Raw genomic sequence first — 21508 nt, 5'->3', positions numbered from 1 at the left:
AAAAATAACTTGTTGAGACAACCTCCTACCTGAAACAAGGCATAGGGATTTCTAGGTTTGTAAAGTAAATCTCAAACCAGACTGAAACATTATTTCAAGGTAGAAAAAACTGACCTGCCAGGACTAAGATAGTGGTTTCCACCTTCAATCTGATTATCAGAGTGATTTAAATTTGGCTGGTTAGTTCCTCATTTGCCTGTGCACGTCAACTGCCCCCAGCAAGATGACTGGGTGGCCTTCATGTGCTCTACCCAAAGAAAAGCCACCTAAGAAACTCCTTCAGTTCATAACACCAAAAAAATCGTTTACAGCTCCGGTCTAGTGTGGTGGTAACAAAATCTACATATGCCAATGAATGAGTCAAATTGCACTGCTAACAAATTGTCTGCTGTTATTGCTCCATATTCCAAAATCATTTCACATCGTTACCTGCACAAAGACACCATCAATCCCTTCTCAGCTGCCAAAAAATCCCTCCTTGACAAGTTGCTGCTGTACTTGCTGTACAAAAATATATGGCACATAAAACGTTGTAAGGGTGGTAAATAGAGTGAAATAAGTAAAGTATAATTCCAGATGCTAATGTAATGATTGGATTATTTGTTTACCTCTATTACTTAATTCAAACGTTGCTGACTGTGAGCTGGAGTTCCATAATTTCAGTTAAATAACATTATGTACGCACTCTTCTGTTTTCTTTGAGCCCTTGCTGCCAAACACATTGCTCCTGTTTAATGGTATTTGCAGAACAAGCACAGGCTGGAATTGTCTAAGAAATTTAAGAATATGACTATTTATTGTACAAGGGCTCATGATTATATTATTCATTCTGCAATCTTTTGCCTTTTACGTGTTTACAAGATTCCTTGACAAGAGAAAAAGAGCTAATACTGATGGCATGTGGTATTTTTACAGTAAGTTTTCTACTTGCTCTTTATTTTTCCTCAGTTTTGAAAGATACTTTGATGAATGTCTTCTCCAAGAATCATATCAAACAGGCAAAAACTGTAACAGCAATTAAAAGGTTTTAAACAGAACTGTACCTGGAAGTGTATGCCGCAGTCTTTCTACCAAGAATATTAAGAGATATTTCTTTAGCCACAGACTTGTGACTGACTAAAATCATACAGCTGGCCCTTCCTTTGGTATAATTAAGGTCATAATTTTGAAGCCAATGGAGCAAAGTTGATGTTCACCAGCTGATACTTTGTCCAGTGTTTATTTAGTTCATTATTTCCCAGATCTGATCTGCATCTTTCCTGAACCTCAATCCTATCTTGCTTTACAATTTTGGTACTTAAAAGCCAATAATAAAGCACAAATCCTGCTCCCATAGAGCTATAAGGCCAGAAAAGCAGCAGCAGCTGCAGTGGTGAGATGAGCAGACCATGCAGAGGAGTACAAAATCCCTTGCATGTCATAAAAGACAGTGGCACAAGGTGTGCATGAGCACAAAAGGCACTTATAGGCCAAAAGTCAAGAAAAAAGATTATATTGTTGGATTTGTCAACTATGCACAAACCAGTGACCAAGCCTCTCCTCTCCTACTCATGATACGACTGTCTGTATCCACAAGAACAGCTTGGTTTCAAGTCCTTCTCCCAGGTTAGAGAAGGGATGCTGTGCCACAGTGCTGAAGTGGTCCTTATCCCATGCCCTTTTTGTTAGATGTAGTTCATGGAGTAAAAATGCAGCCTTAAAAAGCCTGAGGAGAACACACTCCTGGCATTAAACTCTGGAATCATAAGACATCCTTAAATATAAACAGCCCAAGCAGGAAAGCTAAGGTGGGTTGTTCACTTCATTTGTTTTTTCCCCATATATTATGGTGTTTATCAAAAGGTGGACTTTCAGGGAAAGGGGGACTGAATTTTGACACAGATTTTAATGATATCCAACAGAAGTTGTCCTCTCTCAGCTTTCCTCCCATCTAAGAATAAAATGCACGGAGTGTCAAAACTTTCTGGAATTGCAAAAATATACCAATTTTATACTTTAGAAATAACATTTTTCAGTTTTTCATTCCAAACATTTCTCCCTTATAAGTATCTCTCTTTTTTTTTTTTTTTTTCTATTTTTAAAGAAAACAGATTTACAAAGGATTAAATAACCCAACAAGCTAAAACTTTCCTTCCAGGCTAACTCAAAACATCATTGTACGTTCTTTCTGCCTCTCCCCGCAAACAGGGGTTTATTTTGGTTCAACTTGAATTTCGTTTCCGATTTTTCACCAAACTGAAAAACCCCACTATTCATCCAGCTCCACGAACAGAAAGGCCTCGTGCAGAGAAATATGCATGAAGAGATGGGCTATGAAACTCTCACTACGACTACAGCCAGGCTGATAGAAGCAGAGCTCGTGGATGCCGCCGGGTGCCGGGCTGAGGTCTATCGCCGCTGCCGCCACTGCCGAGACCTCTGCCTGAGCCGCCGGATGGACATGCTGATAGGTTGCTTGCCAAACTTCTTCATGATCTCCTTGATTCTTGCCAGGTTGGTTTTGGAGATGGTGAAGTCGCACTGGGTAGCTCCCATGTCGTAGCCGACTTCGCAGGTCTTGGTGGCGGCGGTGTAGCCCTCCGCTTTCACGCCCACCACGTATTCCCCTGGGTTGAGAAGGCGCCAGTAATCCCCATCGGCTCCTGGTAGGAAAAGAGATGGTTTTCAGGACTGTGGCCCTTTCTCCTTGAGGAAGGTGGTGTTTATGAGAATACAGAAATGCCTGCACGTGGATAAGATGACACCACAGGCAGCAGCAACCCTGCATCCTCACACCAGGAGGATGTCAATGAGGTTGCTGGCATCACATGTACCCCTCCTTGTCCTGAAAACCCTACAGGAAAACACACCTCAAACATATTTTCTAAATGATGGAAAAAGGACAATGGGTTTCAAGCTGGCTTAAGATTTTTTGTCAGTTGAAATGAGGAAGATCCTGAGGCAAAGGGTCACCTTGTAATGGCTGGTGATTCCTAAGGAGTATAAAAGACCTTTTCCAAACTAATTCTAACTAACGAATCAAGAGGAGCTCCAGTGTGGTACCCACATCACACTCCTCACGATCCTGGCCAGATGCCTGGCCAGATGCATTTTGGTGCTATTTAAGTGTGTGAATACATAATGTCAACACACTTAGAGATCTAAGTAAATACTCCCTTCTATAAAATTTTACATTGAGTTTTATTACACTAATTTTCCCACCAACTGTAATTTATCAGGGTACTTGATCACTTGCTTACCTGTAAATGCATAAACAGAGCTCCTGCAATCAACTAAACTATTCATGAAGAAAGCAAGATATATTTTAACACCTTGTCGAATCAAGAATTTCTGTTTTCTTCCTCTTTCCTCGTAAATTATTTCAAATTACCCATATGAACATAAGGGTGATTTTAGACTTCTTTTTAAATATTATTTTAACTAGCAAGTAAGCTTAGCTGTGGACCAAAAAGGTGAAACATTAATATCTAAAATTAGTTTTGCACTCTGTCCTGGGAAAACCCGCTACGGAATGAAAGTGCATATTCAAATATGCAATTCTGTATATAAATACAAATGCAACATTTCTTGTATGAAGAGGGGTTGGGTTTTTTTTTTAGCACTGATGAGAATTGACAGCCTTACTATGACTAGCCTTGGGGTTGCTTGTGATGCAGTGTGTTGCCAAAACTGAAGATGATTTGCATAAAAATATTATATTTGGGAAAAGATGAGAGTAGCTAGCCTCTGTTTAAAGAAAGAGGATTTTAATGTAGCGGTTGGTAAAATAAAAAACACGTCTGCAAAGAGGACGTGTTAGCAAAACAGCAGTATCAACTATACCCTGATATTGCATTCTCTGGATGCAAGTGTGAAATTCTGTGCGAGAAGCGCACCCAGTCAGGTTAGTTCTTGCAAACCAGCTTGATCAGGTTTTTCTTTCAGCTGGTTTGATCCTGCTTGGGATGATAAAGGTCCAGATTTTCTATTCCTCAGGACTCAGGCAGTTTTAGGAAGAGATCTCTGAGAAGCTCTTTATTCAGTTCTCCCTACAAAACATAAAGCTGCCCAGGTTTCTTAAATTTATCCCTGAGGGCTCATTTTTAGCTGTAAATTCTTGGGCAATACTATAGGGCTGGCAAAGGGCTATGGATCACGCCGTGCGTGGCTGCGATCACATCCCTTTGCAGAGGTGGGCTTTAGCCCCTAGACTTCAAAACTGACCCACATTTTCTGACACATTTAACAGGCATTTCAGCACAACCCTGCCTTCAAGGCCAGAAAAAAATCTACACATTCACACGCTACCGGGAAATTATTACAAAGCTGGATATTAAACTGTTAGCAGGATGCACTTTACCTCTTTACCATTTATAAGTAGACATTAGTATTTCTGTCATTGTCAGAATTTAATACCAGTCTAAAAGAGGTTTTTTTTTTTAAAATCAGATTAAATGCAGTAAGTAAAAAATTTCGGAGCAGATGGCAAGAGAAACACAATTAAAAATACAGATAGATTTAGTAAATAATAGGTTTGCTGAAAGAATAGGCTCCAGTGAGAGCAGGCTGGAGGCAGACTACATCTATGCCCTCCTATTTGGTCTGGAAAAGAATTGCCATGCCTGCTTAGATAAAATAACAAGGCATAAAAATACAAAGAGAGTATATGATAAATTAAATGTGTCAGACGACTCCGTAAACACTTCAGTTAAAAGGAACACTCTCTGGGCCTGATAGGACAGACGTTCTTTACAAGTAGAGCGTCATATTAACACTTAAATGTACCAAATTTTACTAATTTAAATACATTATCAAAATCTATCCCATTGCTCTGTTACCTACAAAAGACTCTCCAGGAAATCCAGCCTGCATGTAACATGCAATGCATGTAACAACTAAGACTGAACTTTTCTCCACTGAACAGGGAGCCAGGAATGAGGCTAGAGAGTTACAATAACAGAATTACGCTTAGCTTAAACAAATATTATTAAATATTACTTAATGCTACTTCAAAATCTTCGGGTTCCGTTACATAACGTATACTGAAACCATAGGAAACTTACCAAAATATTCATAGAAATTTCTCTGAACATTGTGTGAAATTCAATAAATTATGCTTTATTGCAAAAATCATACAGAAATGTACATCTTTCTTTTGACTCTGATACAGGCTGTGATACAGAAATATTTCACTAGGAGGAAACTGCACTTTTCTTCATCAAGATTTGCTTTGAGATTTCCGAAATGTGCAATTACTGGAAGCAACCCACAAAACTGCCTTTGCACTATGGGGAAAAAAGGTTTCCAGGTGCATTTGGTCCAGGTGCATCCAATTGACGAACCTTTTCCAAAGGTTATCTCACAAAGCACAGTCCACATCTCACTGTAAGAGTATATAATCACTCAGACTTAATCAATAGTTACATCTGCATCAGGAGAAAATGGAATAATTTTCCACAAAGCCCTTACTCTCAGAATCAATGACTTCAATTAGCCTATTAAAATTGTTAGCTTACTGTCAGCAATCATCTCTTCCCATAAGATATATTGCATGTTCAAGAGAAAGTTTAAAAAAGAGTGCTTTCAATGTACTTTTTTTGTGCACAGGAAGAAGCAGAGAAATTTTCTCAAACAAATAAATGTTTTTAGAAGGTCTTTACAGACAACTTTTATCTGGCTCTACAGGGTAGTCAACCCCATATAATGTAACAAAGAAATAGTAGATACCCTACTGCCTGGCTACTTTATACAGAGGTTGTATGAATAGAGATACTGACCATAATTCTTCTCCTACTTGGCCTATTTTTATACCAAGGCAACTCAGAGGTTTACATGGGTACATTTTTCATTTAAAAGGGTATAAATGAAAGAAGATTGCTGACAATTTGCCTTCTTTCTCTGGAGTTAGACATGTCATTTCAGCTTTTGGCTCCAATGTAAATTCTCTAGTTTCAGACTAAAGAGACGTACATTGTTATCTGTATAATCATAGAATGATAGAATGGTTTGGGTTGGAAGTGACCTTAAAGATCATATAGTTCTAATCCCCATGCCATGGGCAGGGACACCTTCCGCTACACCAGGTTGCTCAAAGCCTCATCCAACCTGGCCTTGGGGCATCCACATGTCAGAAAGGGCATCCACAACTTCTCTGGGAAACCGGTTCCAGTGCCTCATCACCTTCAGAGTGAAAAATTTCTTCCTTCAATCTAATTCAAATCTCCCCTCTTTCAGTTTAAAGCCATCACCCCTTGTCCTATCACTTCACGCCCTTGTAAGAAGTCCCTCTCCAGCTTTCTTGTATCCCCTTTAGGTACTGGAAGGCTGCTTGAAGGTCTCCTGGAGCCTTCTCTTCTCCAGGCTGAACAACCCCAACTCTCTCAGCCTGTCTCCATAGGAGAAGTACTCCAGCCAATAATAATCTATAACAAGATAGAACTTTTATGTTTCCATCTACGAAGTGATTCCCAAACAAAGTGTCATCTTAAATGACTCATTAAAAAAAAAAAAAGAAGAAAAAAAGGATTTAAAAGAATGAAATAAGTACTTCTATTTTTACTAACAATCGCAGATGGCCTTGGGTCACAGAAGCGCAGTGCTAAGTCTAGATGTAAATAGCTGCCAGATTCCCCGAGTGTTACAAGGTAGATTTTGGGATCTAGCACAGTTAATTACGCATCCCGCCAGAACTCTTTTCCATATGCACATCTGCTGTCTTTAAGCTGTTGATTTTTCTTTCATGTGGCAATCCAGTGTACTGAGAGCTGGTGATTAATCATCTATTGCATTTACTTGGTCATTCCCACTCTCATTTCCCGGTGGTCCTATTTTGAAATGTTTAAGGCAGAATCGTTATTGCCTAATTAAATATCTGTCATTCAATGTTTTCTTTTACAACAGAGACACAGTAGCACTGAAATAAAATTAATGTAAACTAAATTAGGTATTCCAAGATTGATTATTGGCTCAGATAATCTGCTGCAGCGAACAAAGATTTGGAAGTCTCTTATCTAAATCTCTATGATATTCCATAGTCTGAAATAAGTTTACATGTCAAAGAGTGCCATACTGTGCCCCGGTGGCAAAGCAAGTGAAAGTGGCAGCTAATGAAAGACCCAGAATTCCAGACAGAACATAAAGAATTATGTAAAATTAGCACTCCTGTTTCTAATATCAAACCAAACCTAGAGTATACACCCTTATGTTCTGTCTGGTTATTTACCATGACACTACTTTTCCATAAGCATCCAACAAAAACCTTGTTAACCGCTTACAATCAGCTCTTTGAGTGCCAGGCAGTTTTGCTGCAGTCACAAAAGACTCCTGCTAACATCTTGTTTGCCTCTTTCTTTCCACATGCTCCTCCACTTGCTGCATCCCCTCCGTTCTTTCTCTATTTAAGATGATTGCATGTCTTAAATCACAGCACAGTACCTACACAAACACAATGGCCATTGGACACTATCCTGCCTGCTATCTGCCAACAATTTTCAGGTATTACTATTAATCTTGTAACTGGCTAGTGTCTATTTAAAGCAGTTCTTCATTTAGTGCCATAACTACTTTCCAGGCCATTAAATAGGCTTAGAGTTTACTCTGAGTATATATTTCTGTGTCTGGGTATTGATCAAGACTGCTAAAAAGGCAAAGGGCCGTTTGTGCATTTTTTTTTAAACTATACATCTCGAAAAGTAATTCTCTGGGCTGAAATTCACCTGTGCAAAGCAGTGTCTCTACCGAGCCCTGTTAAATGATCTTTTATAAAGCTGTGATGTTTTGCAGGAGGCTCTTCAGGTTGTGAAACTCCCCCTTCCATGCAACAGCTGTTCCTCCTCTGGACACAGCTCTAAATCACATCTCCAACACGTTCACAGCCCTGTAACTGTTGACAGACAGAGAAACACTCCTCGCCCACCAGGCTTGTTTTTCAGTGCTATAATTATTCTAGGTTAGATTTGGACCACCTTCACGTGAGAAAAGGAGCAATAAGAGTTTTTTAGACACAGGCTTAGTCAGGCTATTGATTTGGGGCAGATAAAGGCTATTTGCTCAATACTTTAAAAGAGGTGGAAAGAGGAAGAGGGACAGAGAGGAAAGCCATGGTTCTGTTCTTGTCTATGCAGCTGCACCACGGAAAGGATTGACTGCCTCCTCATGTGCCACTCCTGCAACGTGCTCCTTGGACTGTATCATCTGCTGGCTTTTCTCAGAAATGAGTTCAAAGTGGCAATGAGGTTTTGTACTTTGTTTTAAAACCATAAATCTGTTCATTTGGTTTTATTCTTTTACCTGTGCGAATGTCATGGTTAACACCTTCTACTGAAATAACAGCATTTGGGATTCCCTTTCCATGCACATCTTTTACTATGCCTTTGATGCCTCGATGGACCTATTAGGAGAATAAACAAACAAATAAACATGGCACAGAGATGAACAGTACTACCATTAGAAAGATACAACAAATCATTAATTCTCTATGTGAATTAAACGTATTCTATTCCTATTTCATGGTTCACACAATTTTGAAACATCATTATTACCCAGTAGCAGCCTTCCAGGCATCAGCTACTTCTGAATCAGCTTACGAACTCTGTTACGGTTCCTGGGGCATCAAATTCAAGAGACAGATAAAACAAGCAGATAAAGCAGCAGCTGTAAGGGTTTGTTTTTGGCAGTCATTTCTAGCAAGCTCTGCACTCACGTCAAATTTTAACGAGCTTCATTATTTTATTCTCCTAAGTCAAAACAACCTTGCTGAAGTGATGCACCAGTATTGCTTGTAGGTAAGGTTTCTATCACAAATACTAATAATCATGAAATTAGCCATGCAAGAAAAATATCAGAAACCTTAAACTTCTTTTCAATCTGAAAGCAGACATCAAGTTATTCTGAAGTTACTCTTCTGTCGAATACCTGTTCCATAAAAACAATCAGGGACTCGCGGTTGTTTTCCCATTCTTCAGGCAGCTCGCTCTCATGGGGGTACTTGTCACAGCCGACGTAGATGGATAGCTCAAAGCAGTTTGTGTGCAGGTAACTGAAATCATTTATGCCTGTCAATAGAGGGTAAAAAACCCCGATTTTATATCCTCTTTTAATTTATTGAGCAGATCTGATTATTTTACGCAAAGTAATATAACTTATTTAAACGCACACTGGGTATTTATCTAGCTGTCTTGGTCCGCAGACCTGGCAGGGTGAAAGATTTTTAGAAATGCCACGTCTTCTCTGTAACAAAGCACCAGAGTAACATCAGAGCTATACATTCAAAACAAGATTTTGTAGACACAGTGTCCCATCACCACGTTCAAAACAGAGGACACAAGACTGCACCATGACAGCATGGGCCACTGTGTCCATCCCCAATTCATTTGCTGCAAAGAAGAGCGCCCTTCTGCTGTCACAAAACTTAAAAGAAATAGAGATTTAGCAGCAAAAAAAACCCCAAAAGCCCCCAAAATTAAACCCATTCCCGATAAAGTTTCTATGATATTGATGGAGAAGATGTGGGCACATGGTATGTTAGGAAAAGATGTTAGGAAAGGTCTCTCTTTACAGCTCTAATAGGTCACTAATTTTTTTAGGTCACTAATCCTGGACACATTCCCTTGGAGCAGCTCTCACTTATGTTTGTCCTGGGTAGAAACGGGATGGTTTGCGGTAACTTGCATGGATGTGTAGGCATTAACTGAATTTATACAACCCTAAACATTGGGATGCAGAGTAATGTGCACACAGTGATTGTTATGTAAAAATGATTTATCAGAGCAGTTGATGAAAAAATTTCTCAGTCCAAATGTTTCCCTACGTAAGGAATCTAATTGATAGGAAAGCCAGAAAAATCAAGGTAGTAAAAATTCTTTTAAGCTATATATGGTGCCTGTTAGCTTTGGAAGGAATGAAAGGATCTATTCTGTTTTCTCCCTGTTATGGCTTTGCAGAGGACTGGAATCTGCACTACTGCTCTGCAATAGGGATTTCTATTAGAAATATGTCCTGATCAAAACCACAGAACTTCAGAGTCTCTGACCTCTAAGGAGGTGCTGGTTAAGTCTATGTTACAGATAGCACTTCACAAAGGTCCTGAGCACTAAGGAAGACTATATTTAGATACAAATCTCAAACATTTCCCTTTTCCAGGTTTCCCTCCTGATTCTTGCAATTATTCTCCTTCGGAAAATTCCATTTATTAGTTCTCCACAATCACACATAACATGATACGGTACAAGAACACTAGAGGAATAAATACTGGGAGCTTCATTTCTTATCATCCACCTGCATTTCGAATAAAAAAAAAAAGTTTAGTAATGACCATTAGTTGTTGTATTTTACAATGGCAAAGTTTAGCAGGAAATGCATTCACCATGTGCTTTTGATTGAAAAGAGTTAAAAAAAAAAAATCCCTAAGCCTGTCCAATTACCATAGAGCAGTAGTCAAGTATTTAATGAGCCCTCAGTGCCTTCTGGATGCGGAGCAGGAGGATTATATAATACAGATGTTAGGCTTTTCACTCTTGTTGATGGAAAAAACCTAAATATCAGACAGTGGCATATGCTGCTCTGCATAAACATGTTTTCCCTCTGTTTGAGAAACAGTCACAATTATTTTCCCTGCATATACTGTATTGCATCCTGATTAATCTATTGTGAAATTCTTTGCAATACACAGTAATTGCATAGTTTTAATACACGTATTAAAGAAAATGGCTTAATGTTGCCAAGAGCAACTCTCTGTGTAGTGTCTGAAACATGCAAATCCAGCCTTGAAAACACTGGAAATGAAATGAAACTCATTTGTTCTTTGCATTTATGCAGTTCACCCAGTGCAGAAATGTTATCTGTAAAATTGCTGAAGAACTCACATGCATTGCAGCCCAGAATATGTGCAGGAAATAGTACGGACGGGTTTTAAAGGCATCTGGAGGTGTTTGATATCTGTGCAAGGTATCTATGGTGCAAATACTTCTCTAGGGACTCTTAAGTACAGAAAAGTAATTAGAAAAATCCCTTATAAATTTTCCCATGGCATGAGCAGTGAAAAGTTTATATGCATGGATACTGCAAGGCCAGGCAGCAGGTGGATGAGGAACGAGGGGATGGGCAGCTTCGAGTCGTGCTCCAGCAAGGAGGTGCCAGCCACAGCAGAGGACACGTGGGGCAGCTTTCCACAAGTAATATATTGGTGTGTCACCTTCAGGTTGGACATTAAGCAAGAAGGGGTTTAAGAGAAGAAAGTGTTACATGTTGATCCAAAAGGTAATGGAACAGAAGAAGTGGAGTAAGCTATACAAGTGCATCTGTATGGTCACAGAATTCCAGAGTGAAAAACATATGGGAGAATATTTGTCTTCAAATCTGGAATCGTGTTTGGACAACCCTTTACAGTGCAAGGTGCCATTGGTTAACTATCAGCTGTAATACATATATGTGTGTTCATATATACATCTGCAATACAAATCACTCTCCCATTTTTCTAAGTAGAGATCTAAAGTCATCCAGCAGGTTGGAAGCTGAGCTCTAACGGAAACCACATCTTTTGAGGCTTAGTCTGGAGTCCAAGGTGTAAAGAATTGAATGTAAAAGCAATATTCCAGCATTTTTCTCAAAGACAGTCTTGGAAGTCTTCTTACAATGGAAGAGAACAGGATGTAAAGTATAATGAGATACATCATAAAGCAATAAAACAAATCAGACGAACCAAATCCAATATGCAATTGTTACTAAGAAATAAAGTTACTAATCAGTATCTATATTGTACATCATTATTTAATGTAACTTAGTGTGACATCTGTTAGTGACATGGCCAATGTAATCTTTTCTGGATCGATTCATAATCATGTTTCTCATAGCACTTAGGAAAATTAAACTCATAAATCAGATAATTAAGCAGTCAAGTTAGCATTGAGAGGTGGGGTTTTGGGGTTTTTTTTAGATTTTACAGAAATGCATAGAAACGTATTGTCAGGTATTGGCCTTGTGATCTAAGAGTTCAGTCTTCCCCCCTGACTTCACCTGGCCCCTTTTAACCTCCTGAGAAAATATTTAAATATTTGAAAAGAAATGTTAATTTTTGGCTCTAGCCTTTAAAGGCTGGCCAGCATTAAATTTACACGGGCCAATGTAAAAGCCATAAAAGTGATGTCCAAAATTTAGAAATGTTTATGCAGTGAAACTACCTGCAAGTCACAAAGAAGAACCAGCTCCAATAAAATGTGGTCTGCACAGAGGCCCACTTGCATCTGTTTGCCATTACTGCTGAGGTTGTCTCTATTGTCATTCAAGTGATGGCAGATGTGCAGCTCATTTCTTAATTTCGTAGAATACATTGTCTAACTGATGTACTTACAAAAAAACCTGAAGATTTTGAGCAGAACTGTGATGAATCAGCAGAGTGCCTGCTCTGAATCTGCTCAAAGTATACACCCATAGAGAGAACCGCGCCTATTGCTCTTAAAAATGTGTTTCTGATTGGGCTTTCTTGGAAATCGATGCTCTGTCTGCACCACAGGACACAGGGACACAGCTCCTTCGTGCTCCTTGACAGGGCAACAGGCTTGGGCATGTGGTGAACTATGGAATCTGTAATTTATTCTGGCACCAGAAATGCCTATGGAGTCCATGCAAAGTTTAAGGGTAAGCATGACCAGGTCTTTTAAAAATAGGACGGTAGCAGGTGAGCAACAGCTTTTTGTGGCATGTTTCTACAACTTGAAGTGAATGTGAGTAGGGGGCTGATCTGTGACTGAGATTAGTGAGTGGGAGGCTGAAATCATGATTTCCTTATCTGAGGGCCACTGGAGTCTCTGCCCAGGTTCCAGGACCAGCGTAGGAGTCACTGCTTTGGCTCCGACACTGGTTACCTTTGATGTTCGGCAGCACTTTTCTGTTGGCATCCTCTGAGATGGCGAAGGCTGACAGTTTCCCCCCTGGACCGGGTTGGTTTTCTCCTGACAAACTCTCTTAAACGTACAGAATCCATAAAAATAACGTTTTGCATTTGCACTTTTGGAAACCTCAGCAGTAAACGAAATGGCCACCAGGTACCAGCGACACGGTCTCCTTCAGTCCTCTGCTATCTGATGAAATGCAACAAATAGACTTTCAGAAGGGGAAATACTCCTCTTAGTACACATATTTTACCACGGTTGCCTCTGCAACATACACCAGCCAGTGATGGCATTACCATATTTACCAAGGTAATGCTAATTGCAGTTTCTATGGACACTTACTTCCAGCCACGGTATGCCAGGAGGCTCCGTTAACAGTGCCATCTTCCTTTTGGAAATCCTCTGTGTGACACGCTCTCCTTCTCGCATCTGTCATCAGACGGTGAGTGGAGGCATAGGAATATGCAAGCCAGCGAAAGACGTGGTCATCTGGGGTCGGTGTGTAGTCCTGGGTTTTCCACATCGATCGTACCATGTCGTAGGGGTACGCCACCACCAGCTCTCCTCCCTGCAAATTGCCACCCAGCACAAAAGGAATCTTTTCCATCCATGCTATTATCGCCCGTGTCTCAACCGCCACCTGGGAGAGAAGCAAACAGCAGCTTTGGTTCAACCTGTGAAATCTGAGAATCTTCTTTCAAAGGTAGACCAGATGCAGGAGTCCTGCTATGAGTTTCTTAGCATGGAGTGAGTAGCCAGCACAAGAGATGTGGCCAAGGAGAAAGGTTTCTTTAAATTACAGTGCCTACCAGCATGCTTGAGAGGTCACCGACCACCCATAAAAACTAACAAAACCTTAATGCTAGTAATTTATGCAGCAGGAACATCTATGTAGAGTGAGGCTGAGAAAAGCAACCGATGGAGATGTCAGACCATGACACTGCTCCCCCTGCCATCTGCTGAAACGAGCTTTTGAAACAAGGAATTTTAAACACAGAAATATTTCTAAAGCCCACAGAACTGCCACAGTTAAGTGCCTTCCCCTCAAACTGGGGGAATCTCACACACCATAAATAGTTGCCATTATATTTAAAAGGCCATGCAAAAATAAACTAAATTTTTGGCACTGCGATCCAATGAATGACTTTAGCATCAGCCACTGCATTGGTTTTGCATATGCCTCAATGTTTGTTGTGTCATTTCAATGAAGAACATGAAGGAAACCTCAGGAGAAATCTGCATGGCAACTGAGTTTGTGAAGAGCTCATCTAAGCCCCAGAACTAGGGAGAAGCCCGATTCACAGAACTGAGGTGGGTTTCTCTTTGTCTACCTCTTGCTGCCTAAAAGTCGGGTATCAAGTCCTCCAGGTTCTCGCAATAGCTCAAGGAAAAGAGGATCCTCCAGGAAGCAGGTCCCCTCCTGAGGGCTGCCTCTAAAATACGGGGCTGAATGTTACTTTTGTGGTCCATTTTTATTTCCAATGACTAACGGGGGAGACTAGACAAGTAGCTTAGACCAGGTGTGTAACTTCAACTATAAGTTACTAATTTCTTGAGAAATACTGTAAAGTTTGCTCTTTCAGCCTGTCCCAGCCTTTGTGTTCCCCTCTCTCTGGCTTTACTCACGGTGGCATTTTCGGACAGGTACCAGTCGGGAATGGGGATGTGATGGTTTGGAACTTTTCTTTTGCTCTTCTTCTGATCTTCTGACTCCCAGAGCAAAGAGTTTAAGTCAGGGAAATTATTGTTGATGTCAATGCCGTCCTGAGTCCATCGTCCTAAAGACCAGCCCCCTAATTCTGAACCCTTAGATTTAAAAAAAAAAAAAGGAAAAAAAGAAGAAACAAAAGATAAATGTTCATTCAGAATATGACAACCTGTCAGCCCTCTAGCAAAGCGTTTGGGGGTATGTCAGAGATAATGCTATATAGAGAAATGGAAAGACGAATTATTTAATAAACTGAAACGAATAATCAACTTTTTTTTCATTTTGTATGAAACCTTGAATGAGGTGAAGCAAAAACTACAAAAAATTACTTGTGGTTAGCCAAAATGTTCTGATTTGTTTTCAAGGTTTCTATTTAATACTGGTTTTCCCCTGGGTTGCAATGGAAATGGCATGTATTCTCTTCCACGTCTGTGGGTGCAACTTTTGTATGTTCCAGCCTTCTACAGACTGCCTTGACCAGCTCCTGCAATTTTTCCTACTGGTGTCTGTCTTCTTCCAGACTGAATTATTACAATGCCCAACACATTGTGCATTCTTAAAGACGCACTATTAAATTTCAGCTACAGAGGAATGTAAATTTTCATGTGCTTAGCATTGTTTCTCATGAGAAACAGACTGCATGAATTTTCCACTTTCCATAATGGTGTTCCCATTGATCTATACACCTCAACATGGTTTGTTCTGGCAGTCTTAGTGGCCCTCCTTTCCATACACATCCTCCTGTTAGCCAATGTCACATAGAATATTTTTTCTTTCAGCTTTTTTCCTGAGTAAGATATTTCAGTGATTTCTCTTTTCTTTGGTACATTTATTTTTTAATTTATTTTGATTGCTTGCAAAAGATGATCCTTGAAAAAAAAAAAAAAAAAGAGACAGTTTCATTAACCTAATATAACTAAATAATTCCTTGATGAGTTCATAATCATATTACCGCTTTATATGCCTTGTCATATCCATCTGGGTTGACTGAGGGAAGGAGGTGGATTCTGGTATCCTCAATGAGATGGACGATACGTGGATTCCCGGCCAGATATTCCTGACACATGAACTGCATTAACAAAAGGATTAGCTCACGTCCAAGCACTTCATTCCCGTGAGCTCCTGCAATGTACCGAAATTCTGGTTCACCTGTTGAAAACACATGGGGCAGAAGTGTTGTCAGAGCAGCAAATCAAGGATCTAACCAAAACTTATTTATATGAATCAGCATTTCACTTAAGGATGATTGAAGAAATGCCTTAACTGAACAAATAATAGATGAAAATGAACTTTATAAGAAAAAATAATTACTTTCTGTGGCTATTTTAGAACAGGCTTAGGTACATATCAGTGATATCTAAAGCCACTGTGTAAAACATCCAAACCCCCAAAATATCCAAAACATTAAACAGATTTATAATTATACTCACAATTTCATCATGTTACAGGTAGATTTTAAAAGTTCTGATAGTCTAAAAATAACATGGAAAATACGTTGCTGGTAGTTCTTTGGGACAGATATTAAGGCTCTTCAAAGATAAGAGTCAGTTACTGTACATAATTGATCTCTGACTTTACACACTTCTTTTCCTTCACTAATCAAAATACATATACACATATATTTTTCAAGATTATATAGAATGCCACAATACTTGCACTCAACTACATAATACTTCAGAGATGACTAGGAATAGTGTCCAGGTATTAAAATAGCCTCATAATTTAGTTATTCTTTGTATGAATAACACTTGCAAACATCAACAGGACAGACCCAAAGTAGCCAAGCTAGGGCTTGTGGCTGGATCCACCCTCCCAGTTTGTCTGGCCCATAATACTCTCCTTGTATGTTTTCTGCAGGAGTCTCGGACCATAAGTAAGTGAGCAAGGCAGATCAGATGAATTGTTCTGGTGTTAACATCTGAGATCCAGAGACTGCATTCTAAGATCAGCCCAAGTCTACTGGAGAGGTTACGTCTATTATACTCCATCCCTTATGGCAAAGCAGAGACATGTCTTAGGAGCACATCACAGCATTCTTCCTTGGGTGGGATGAACACGTATCAGGGTATTTATGGACACGGCAAAGAACAAGACACCTTTATTCCAACGGCTGCCCCAGGCACTATCATAGTGAGATCTTTACTTTTCTTCACAGAAGGACCAAAGACTGAATGAGTTTCTATTTTGAAGAATTACATCACTGTAAAAAATTGTACCTCAACACTCACCAGTGAAAGATGATTTAGGAGATTTGACCTGCCCTTGGTTGCAATGCATTCACCCCGTATAAAAAAGGGCATATTTCTATCCAAAGCTACATAAAACCTCACAACTGAAATCCATTCCCCAGTACTAAAATTCGCTTTTATTTTGTTATTGTAAAAAATAAAACTCATTATCGTTAAAGAATTTGATCCCACATTCAAAATGCCTTCTATTTGTGCTCACCCTCCTCTTCCCAATTTAGAAATATAGCACTGAAGTTCCTCCCACCTACATTTGAAGTCTTTGGTGCCGTGAATATAATTCCATCAGTGATAATTACTGCAGATACCGAGAATGAGGATAAAAAAAAAAAACAAATCCCAACACCCTTCAACAGATCTAGTTAGACTAAATCCTAACCAACTTCGTGTTCTCCTGGGTTGTCAGAAATCTCTACAGCATACAGTTTTAGTCCTTGGTTGCTTTTTCCAATATTGTAAATTCTTGTGATATTCGGACACATTTTGTTCACAGTTTTCATCAACTGCCAACAAAAAAAAAAAAAAGGACATACAGTTAGACAATGCAGCATCAAAATATATCCACTATTAATTATTTCATCTCAAACTGGTTGTGGCAAAAACTTCATTTTCAGTTCTGATTATTTCTTAGTTGTAAAAGCTTTATGTTTAGTTCATGAATTACAGCTCTGCTATCACACAACATGTTTGTTCAGCTGGAACTGTTACTGTCTGCTGAAATACCACAGAGTAGGTGAGGTTCAAGATCTTTCTTACATGAGATGTATTTGCAATATTATCACAAAATTAAAGACTTGAGAGGGAAGTCCAACAGGAATAAAAAGAGCAAAAACATATTACTACACTATGTAAAGGAGATTTCTCTCTCCTTCAGCCTGTGAGGTAGCACCTTAACTCAAAACAAACTAGGAGAGAATGATATCATCCATTTAAACGTCTTTTTCCCAGTGAATTTTGATTGTACCTACCTCCATTGGGTAGAAACCAAACCCACTCTTCATGTATTACAATGTGAAATCTCATATGGAAAAATAGTTATTTAAGTCAGTGTTGAATGTGGCCAAAATAGCAAAATAGATATAATCTGGATGACTCCATAAACACAGCAGGATATACTCCTTCAGTAAATAACAGATTCCTCAGAATTTGCTTACCAAGTTTTGGCAAAAAAAAAAAAGGAAATTAGTAATGGAAATGTCAACAGCCTGCTGAAGACATTCCTCCTATCAAAATCTATTCTGTTCACTGCAGATACTGCATGACATAGTCAAAATATAATCAAATAGCCTTAGTGCTTGCTAAAGTGCATAGGGAAGGTCATGATTAAGGGTATAGTTCCGTGGAAACCAAGGGAGTTACACAGATGTCATCCAAATAAGGATAACCAGAGTCTAAACTGTCCCACAAACAAACACACACTTTACTGAGGCATTTCAGGTGAACTTTAAAATTTACAAACAAGACTTAAATTTTTTGTGTTATTAATGAGAAGTTTAGTTTTAGCAGTTTTAAAAGCAAATAGTTTTAAATGACAAGAATTTATCTGTCTCAATTTTTTTTTCATTAGAAGGCACTAAAGAAAGAAATAAGGATTTTACTGTAAGTTGGAACCCTAGGGACTACTAATTAGACAATATTTTCATAAACAAGGGTGCATATATTATTGAAGAAATATTGTAGCATAACTAAACTCTTTGCTCACACATTCTTAACTTTGAAGCAATATTGGATGAACACAAGGCTGATGATTTAAAAAATGCAATAATTAGATGTGTCCGATTCCCGTGTCACCATTTAGCAAATCTAAGTGGAAACACAATTCATATTGGGAAGAACATAATTAAAATTCCTCTCATAAAAGGCTTCACTTCTATTTATAATCATGTTGCAAAGAGATGGAAAAGATGTTATTTTTGTATGTTTGTTCATCTCACACATTGGTTTTATACATAGGAGAAATAATTTCTTCTGCAAATCAAAATTTAGCACTTGTCTGAAAAACACAGTCAGTTGTGCTCTTTCAGTGTACTGTCTAGTTTCATTTTTCACAACTGTCATCATCACCAGTCTCCTGGTATTATGGGTACCCAGCTATTTCCATGGAACTCTTTTTAATATTCTGGGTATGTCATACGTAAGTGGGTATGTCATCATTTGTTTTTCCAGCTAGTTGAAGCCAGAGGACATTGTTTCATATTTTCTAGTGTTTGATTTAAACAATTCTCAACTTTTGAGACTGCCTTAAATCTTCATGGTCAAGAACTACCGCATCTGAACCCCCTCATAATGAACGAAAAATACTCTCAATGGATATGGAGCTAGGGAACTCTTGCTAGAGCCTCACAGAACAAAACTTATCCAAGATCTGTGTGTGTGGATGTAATAATATTTAATGTAATGTATAAGCAATGTTACTGTCTCAACTCCTTGTTTACTAATGCCTCTCCTGACACCCTCTTCAAACTGCAGGAATCTCCCTCCTGGCTGATGTGTCGCTGCATCCATGCAGCTCCCCAAGAACTGAAACAGGGAAGATGAGCCTGTCCTGGCAGAGCTGTCTCTGAAATCAAGCTGCAGAGCAGAAGCTTTCTGAACGTGCCTGGCACTTCAATGCACACAGGATACCAAGAACTTCAATTTAGGAAAGCACTTAAAAGTATGTTAAATGTTCATTACCAGGGAGAAAAATGCCTAGAACCGAGTTCAAAGTATATTACGATCAGTGGAAATATTTGTGTTGGCCTCAGAAAGCCCACATCATCTCTTTAATTGCAAGCATGTGATTGCTTTCTGAGTCAAACAAAGAACCTTTCCTGAATTAGAGCCTCTGTAGTAGACTTCTCTGTGGCTCCTTTGATAACAGGATGGATATAGTGATGTAGTTACATGTTTATATGTAAATACAATACTGAAAACGAATGTATTTCAGATTTTCTCATACCCGTTTCCTACAAACGGCACAATAGGTCACCTGAAATGTCACAGTGTTTTCTTTGCGCTTTGTACAAACTGTCAGAGACAATTGATGATAACACTCAGTCAGGGCTTTATTAACAACCAGCAGGACTCTAAAACACTTCCACAATTATGTCCACCAACAGTTCCTATTTGACAGTTCCTATTTGTTTGTCACTACCAATTATTTACCCTATTAGCGCCCTGGAAAAAGACTGCATGCAGTCTTTGAAGAAGCCCCACAAAAGTGGTCTCTTGAAGGTCCAGTTCCTCCATTTTGCAGAAAAGGTGTATTAAGCATAGGTCTAAGTGGCATCTACACTCAGAGGAGGCAAAAGGGCTCTCAGACACTGCCTTTCAGTCTAGGGCTATTCTTTACCCTCTGTGGAGATCTCTGAATTTCTTGTTCTGCTCGGGCCAAACCATAAACTACCTCCTCCTTGAGCATGGAGACTATCAGACAGATAAACTGTCGATCTGGCATTGCAGACAACCTGGGATGTTTGCTGAATATTGTCCTAGTCTTCTACATTTGGCTGTTTCACCCTCAAGTAAATCTGTTCAATTGATAACAGCTACAGCGCTCTTTGATTCGGAAGAATTTTCTGCATTATTATTACATCACTTCATAAACACAGCTGGCCATGAAGAGCTACACAGGACTTCAGGGGTGCTTGAGAGTCCGGCTCATCCAAAGATATGAGTTACATCTAGTTAAAAGCATGTCAAAGTTAACACTCTTATTCCTTAAGAAAGATACGATCAGCTTAGCTGTTTCAAAGACAAGGTTGCACTCAAACATCCATCTCAAATGATTTCTGGGGATATCTATCAATTATTTCAACAGCTTCCTATACAGTATGAATTCACCATGTAAATATTTTGGACTGTAAGACAATCCTAACTTCTGCATATGAGATACTGCAAGTGTTCCCATTGACTGAAAGAAAAACCTTGAATGCTCTTTTAAGACGAAAATTTGGTATTATACTTTTCATCTTCCTAAAAAGAGAGCTCCATTAAAATAATCTGAAGTTGAGAAAATCCCTCCCTCTCACAAATACTTGACATATTGCGAAGTAATGTAACGCTTCCAAAATGCGACTCAGGGAATAGCCTCTCCTCCTCCTTCTTCAGTGTTTATGATAAATAGCTTCAAAGAACAGTGTTTTTCTAAGACAGTTGGCAGTAAAGTAGCTAACAAAATAGATGATAATGCACAGTATTTTTTTAAAAAAAGATTAAGTTGACTCCGGAATTTGACAGTTAATTGTTTCATTTTACACTCGGGAAAGAAAACATTAAATTCTAAGAATAGTTTGGGGGATATAAGACTTATTGCAAGCCAGTCCACAATCTTCTGCCTACCAGCAGCAGAACCCAATTAGAATCCATTGAGCTTTAAGTAAATTAACTGTTTTGACACACATAAAACAAGAAATTGGGAGATCATGGCCAGAAACAGTTCACAACCGATCAGCTCTCAGCCACAGTCGCATATTTTCTACTTGTATGAGAAGTGGAAAAGCATTCTGGTTTAAAACTACCATTTCTCCCAAAGACATTTCTAACCTAACCTGTCTTTCTGCAATGAGAATCTAAAATACACTTTATATTATTGTTCTTGACAGTAATTATGCCAATTGAGTTTCTACTTGTCTAATCTTTGTACTAAGAAATATAGGCCACAAAATCTCTACCGAAATAAATCTGTGACTCAGTACACAATTGCT

General features: G+C 39.0%; 1 protein-coding gene across 1 annotated transcript in view; it reads right to left on the bottom strand.

The window, feature by feature from the left end:
• Positions 1-2388: 2388 nt before the first annotated feature.
• The window catches only part of CPXM2 (carboxypeptidase X, M14 family member 2), an 85782-nt gene continuing 66662 nt past the window's right edge, over positions 2389-21508 (bottom strand). The window contains exons 7-13 of the mRNA XM_086616333.1: positions 17200-17323; positions 15527-15723; positions 14493-14672; positions 13209-13506; positions 8893-9032; positions 8269-8368; positions 2389-2642 (exon numbers count right to left, since the gene is read on the bottom strand). Coding sequence (XP_086472459.1) covers positions 2389-2642; positions 8269-8368; positions 8893-9032; positions 13209-13506; positions 14493-14672; positions 15527-15723; positions 17200-17323 — 1293 coding nt within the window. The remainder of the gene's footprint in view (positions 2643-8268; positions 8369-8892; positions 9033-13208; positions 13507-14492; positions 14673-15526; positions 15724-17199; positions 17324-21508) is intronic.

The sequence above is a fragment of the Tauraco erythrolophus genome, chromosome 9 (genome assembly GCF_009769465.1).
Source record: "Tauraco erythrolophus isolate bTauEry1 chromosome 9, bTauEry1.pri, whole genome shotgun sequence".
Taxonomy (NCBI): domain Eukaryota; kingdom Metazoa; phylum Chordata; class Aves; order Musophagiformes; family Musophagidae; genus Tauraco; species Tauraco erythrolophus.
Note: the sequence above shows the minus strand (reverse complement) of the source record. Positions and strands in the feature narration are given on the sequence as shown.